General features: G+C 44.8%; 1 protein-coding gene across 5 annotated transcripts in view; it reads right to left on the bottom strand.

Annotated features, from left to right (window-relative positions):
* Window positions 1–3,960, bottom strand: part of PTBP3 (polypyrimidine tract binding protein 3) — a 116,225-nt gene extending 112,265 nt beyond the window's left edge. For 3 of the 5 annotated variants that reach the window (XM_017503403.2, XM_017503405.2, XM_017503402.2), the window contains exon 1: window positions 3,742–3,960. Coding sequence is in view for 2 of the 5 variants with exons in the window: in XM_017503400.2 (XP_017358889.1) it covers window positions 773–806; window positions 3,742–3,749 (42 nt within the window). In the remaining 3 variants the exon portion in view is untranslated. Of the gene's footprint in view, window positions 1–772; window positions 807–3,741 lie in introns of all 5 variants that reach the window. The other 2 variants (XM_017503400.2, XM_017503399.2) reach the window with 1 other exon arrangement.
* Between the last annotated feature and the right edge of the window lie 1,844 nt (window positions 3,961–5,804).

Here is a 5,804-nt window from a genome sequence, read left to right on the forward strand (position 1 = left end):
TAATCCCAGCTACTCAGGAGGCTGAGGCAGGAGAATTGCCTGAACCCAGGAGGCGGAGGTTGTGGTGAGCCGAGATTGTGCCACTGCACTCCAGCCTGGGTAACAAAAGCAAAAAACTCTGTCTCAAAAAAAAAAAAAAAAAAAAAAAAAAAAAAAAAAAAAAAGAAGATGATAAATCAGAGCCTAGGCTACATTTTTTTTTGAGACAGGGTCTCACTCCTATTGCCAGGCTGAGTGCAGTGACACAATCACACTCACTGCAGCCTTGATTTCCCAGCTCACGTGATTCTCCCAGCTAGCCTCCCAAGTAGCTGGGACTACAGGCACACACCATCATGCCCAGCTAATTTTTCGTTATTTTTTTTTTAAATAGAGGCAGGGTTTCACCATGTTGCCCAGGCTGGTCTCAAATTCCTGGGCTCAAGCAATCCGCCCACCTCAGCCTCCCAAACTGCTGGGAGTGAGCCACCACACCTGGCCTGAGGCTACATTTAACTACTAAAACAAAGCAAACAAAAAGCATCCTGATAATTTAAGTGACACTTCGGGCTAAATTTTTTTGTTCACATTTCATATACATAATACTATAGTTCCTCCTTATAAATAACACAAAATCCAAAATTACCTACAGATCTACTTATTTTGGAGCTAAGTAAAAATGAAAGACTATTATCATACAGTAAAGCAGATAATTTTATGAACAGGTGAGATTGAAAATATGCCAAAAGTAAGATATAAAAATGCATATGAAAGGATAGTAAAAGATTCCTACCTTTAAACCGACTGTTATAAGATCTGTAACAACACTGTATGGAAAAAGTAAAAAGAGAAAATGGAAAACAAAGTTAGAGAACAAGTTTTCAAAAGACAGAGATAGTAAAAATAAAGGGGGAAAAAAAGCATTATAATAACAAAAAAAAAAACAAGAATGTGATGAGTTGTGAAATATTAATACAAAGAAAAATGATGAGAGACAGTCCAGCAACAGCAGAGTGTAAAAGCAAAGTCTTACTACCAATACAAGAAACAAACCCTAAGTTATCTTTTAGTATTTTGGAAGTATAATCATACTTCAACAAAAATGAGTGTTTATCCATTTACCTCTGTTTAATAAAGCCAAACCAAAACTTAAAATCACCAAAGTTTGTTCTTTTAAGTCACTGGCATGAATAATCGTGTCTGAGCTTTAAATGAAACAAAACCAGTGCTTGGATTTTACAGAAATAGAAGGCATCTTGCAAATCTGCATTTACCACCCAAAACTGCTCACCAAAATACAGTCAAGACAGTCTCTCGGAACTAAAATAAATACAAACATTACGTTTCAGACATCAAATTTTTCAAAGATTTGCTTTTTAAAAATATTCTATCACGTCAAAACTGTGTTTAAGTATAAATTATCTCTTAGGAGGAAATGAACACATACACACACACACGAAACAGTTGGGATTTGAGGAGGAACTAGAAAGATAGGTTGACTGGTGACTTGTGGTTTGTTTTTTTGACTATCCAAATAAGGAAAAAGGATCTTTTCAGGCTGTTGGAAAATGTAGAAATTTAATTAGCCTCCTGAAGACAAAAATGCACTCTATTCTTAAACCACATCCCTTAAGACCAGGGTGTAAAAAATCCCCTTTAAAGTCCTGCCATCCAAAAACTTATCTCTTCTAAGCCCCAAGAAACTGTCTTCGATTAATGTTTTTCTTCATATCTCCTAAAAGAAAGCTACAAATACATTTTACATATCGTTAATAACCTATGTCATCATTACCTCATAAAAGTCAACAAATAAATGGCTCTAGATGATGTAAACTGTTTTAAAAACACGACATAATTTTTTATTTTTCCTTCTAAACTCCTGTAACTTGAAACTCATTTGTCTAAAACTTAAATGTGACAAGTAATTAGATGCTTGCTGCATAAAAAATAAGACTGTGTAACACTATGGTTACTGGTTCTGATGCAAAGAGCAAATAAGGCTCCTACTTGAACTTCCAAATGAACTTACCTTCCAGTATCTGCCTAATTGCCTTGCATATTCAAACCAATAAACCCATTACTACCTTTAAAACCACAAACAGGGTGAAGGGAGAGTTAACTTCTTAAACACTATCAAAAAGTGTAAGTTTGCACTTCACAGTTATCCTAGAGTTTAACAGTAAAGACGCAAAATTCAAGGGTCCTCTTTAATATAACTATAAATTTTACGACACAGAAAGCCTGCTTCCATATTTAAGTCAAATCTTCCAGACAATTACTACACATAACGAAATACTAATTTCATAGTTTACCTGAACTGAAAATACTAGCATAATGACACAAATCTTTAAGATCACAAAATTTTACAACACGTAAAATGTAACTGAATAAGGTAATGTTAAATTAGTCAACAATGCTCTGAGAGAAACAATAAAAACAGCTTCAATTCCCCCCAAAATATATACATCTACTATATACCCAAAAGAGTTATGATTTTAAGAATTTTTTAAAAATATTCCATTAAATAACCACAATCATGAATAAATTCTAAAACTCTTGTAGCAGTGTGCAATCTGCATTCAAATAGAAATACCACATCCACTTAATGTTGTGCAACTAAAATAAATGAAATCGAATGAGGTCAAACCCTGCTGGAAAATTTCATCTTCTCCAAATATCAGGACAATTATCAACCATATGGCAACATGTAAACGACTTTCACTGTTCTAACAAGTTGCATATAGTCCACAACCTTACAGAAATCTTGTCATCAAAAGCAGGTAACAAGCCAAACAAAACCTCAAATACATAAAGGAAATAAACTGAGTTGGAGATTTTTTTTAATCCGTAGGCACACTACAACCTTCAATTAATTTACCAAGATCCTAACATAGTTGTTACTTTAATTACTAAAATATGTCAAGTGCTACCCCATATCCCTGAGTCTCCAGAGAATAATTTATATACATAGATTCTAAATCTTTTTATTTTGGGTCAGGGACTCCCATTAAATTTTTGAGCCTTTGAAAGCTCCCCGAAAATTGCTCGTACACCATATTTTACATACACGGGCAGGGAATTCATTAAGTTTCTTGGCGAGATAGAGTGGTGAGGGTAAGCGTCCATGGTCACTAAGTCCAGAGCCTTGGTGTCGAGAAAGCGTTAACGTATCTCACGGCACAAGCTGGAAGACCTCGGCCAAGTCCGCCGGCGGCCCCGGGACCCCGCGTGGAACCGTGGCTCAGGACCAGGTCGCCGCCCAGACTTGTACCGACGCGTGCACCCGCCGTCGGCCACTCCGCCGCTCGCCCCACCTCGCCGGTAAACAGCAACTCCCCCGGCAAGAAGACGCCCGCTCCGCGCGCCGCCTCCGCCTCCCCCAGCGCCGTGCACCATTTTCTGAGAGGAAGTGTTGGGAGGCCGAGTTGGGCTCCCCGGACTCGGAGCGCGGAGGGCGGACCCCGGCACTGCAGCCGGACCGGGCTTTCCTCCGCTCCCTGGTGTGTCGAGTAAGGCTGGGAAGGGGCGGACGTGTCCGGGGCGCCGCGTGGGGAAAAGAGAGAGGCTGCGGCGGACTGCGCCTCCGCGATTCCGGGATCCCCACCGAGACGCCCGGAAGCCCCGCCGTCGGGCTTGGCCGGGGCCGCTCCTCCGGCCGCCGACGCCGCGCCCGGCTCTCCAGCCCCAGCGCGTCCCGCCGAGAGCCGGGTGGAAGCGGCGCCAGCGCAACCCGGTGCGGCCGCCGCGTCGCCTAGTACTTACCCATCCATGGCCCAGATGGAGGCGCGCACAGAGCAGGGACTGACGGGCTCACCGCGAGCGGAGGAAGCAGGCGGCGGCAGCAGGGCGGTTCCGGGTACTAGCAAGCGTCGCCTCTGCGGAGCCCCGGCCGGTCGGAGGTGGAAGGAGAGTGGGAAACAGGGGCGGGGACCGGGCACGCTCCCGCCGCCGCCGCACCCCCGCCTTCCCCACCCCGCGAGCGCGTCCCCGCCTGGCCTGACCCCGCCCCCTCAGCGTCCCCGCCCTCCCTCGGGGCCCGCCCCTGCGCTCGCGCCCACCCTCTTCCCGCTTGCTGCCGGCCTCCGGCTCGGCTCTGGGGCGCCCTCTTCACGCCGTCGCTGTAAGACCCCGCCTCTCGGCCCCTCATCCCGGCGCGCGCGCGCGCGCCCCGAGACTCCCGTCTGCGTTCGCGGGAGCGCGCGCCTTGTGCTTTCCGCTCCGCCGCGCACCCCGCTCGCCCTCCCGCGGCCCCGCGGGCCTTCCGGCTTCGCGCACTGGGGCCGCCTCCCTCTGCCGGCGGGAAAAGCCTTGGGAATCTGACTCCCAAGAGTAGGCAAGAATGTCCCGCGAGGACCCCAGAATCGAGGTAGAATTGCCCCGGGTGCGCGAGGCTGTAGGTGGCACGTCCAGGGCCAGCCGCTGGCTGCCCCGGGCTGGAGTCGACCGCTGGGACCGGCACCAGCCCCATAGGTGTGGCTGGGACGATGAATGAGGTGAAAGAGGCTCCCCGGACTCGAGAACGTTTGTATTTGTATACAGTTTAAGTATCTGAGTGCATTTCGACCTGACCGTCTAGTATTGAATTTTTATGAAACATTCATTGCACAAGCATGGAATGGCTATATTTCCAGCATTTTATAAAAGTTTACTCGTTATTCCCTTTTTTTCAGACGGAAATATAGACACAAAGAGTGATTGCTTAGTTTCCCAACCAGGAAACGTTTGCGCCAGAGCACTCTGCTCTGGTCTGAGCAAAAAGTGTATGTATAATAATGTTAACGAATGACAGACAACACGCTTGCTTTTTTTCCCTTTTTAGTGTGAAATCGAATGATTTTTCAATTCACAGATCACCAGAACATAACCCACTAAACTGTTAAGCCGAATTCTTAACCTCCTGAGTAAAAGAGAGGCTCCACCCCGTGGCTTCCTCATTTGAAAAGCAGCATAGAACCTCAAACATCTATCATTGCTAATTTCCTGCTTTCAGATCAGTGGGTGCTACTAAAAAGATCTAAACTGTGGACTCATTCAGTCAGTACTTATTGAGAAGCTACTATGCGCCAGGCACTGCATGGACATACAAGAAAATCAGGTTCCAGCCTTTACTTTTGAACGGATTCCTTGGTCAGTTTATGTATATTTTTGGCATAAAACTATTTTCAAATAGGTAGAGTAATTCAGTGAGGTCATTCTTAAAGTGCTGTATCTAACCCGCCTCTTCCAAAATGTCAAATATATTTTGTTTTGTGTGTTAAGTCTAAATATTAAGTTGCATTTCTAAACATTGCCACATGGAAATGGAGAACATCAACAAGGTAAGCAGCTAATGCAGTCTTTCTATCGCTTTATTTGGGATATATTCTGTTGATGAAATTTCCTTAACTCCTTTTTTAGCCATACAAGTAATATCAGCATAAATGCCCATTTTGGAAAATTCAAACAACATAAATAATTATTAATATTTTTCTTCCCAAACCACCCCCTGCCCATGACTACCACTGTAAGAATTTTGCACGCATCCTTCTAGACCTTTACCATTTTTCTTTTTTTTTTTTTCCACCTAAAAATCCTGGATTATGGCAGGGTGCAGTGGCTCACGCCTGTAATTCCAGCACTTTGGGAGGCCAGGGTAGGCGGATCACTTGAGGTCGGGAGCTCGAGGCCAGCCTGGCCAATTTGGTGAAACCCCATCTCTACTAAAAATACAAAAATTAGTCTGGCTTGGCGGTGGATGCCTGTAATCCCAGCGACTCTGGAGGTTGAAACACAAGAATCTCTTGAACACAGTAGGCAGAGGTGGCAGTGGGCCAACATCGTGCCAC

This window comes from Cebus imitator, unplaced genomic scaffold, assembly GCF_001604975.1.
Source record: "Cebus imitator isolate Cc_AM_T3 unplaced genomic scaffold, Cebus_imitator-1.0 Scaffold310, whole genome shotgun sequence".
NCBI classification, from domain to species: domain Eukaryota; kingdom Metazoa; phylum Chordata; class Mammalia; order Primates; family Cebidae; genus Cebus; species Cebus imitator.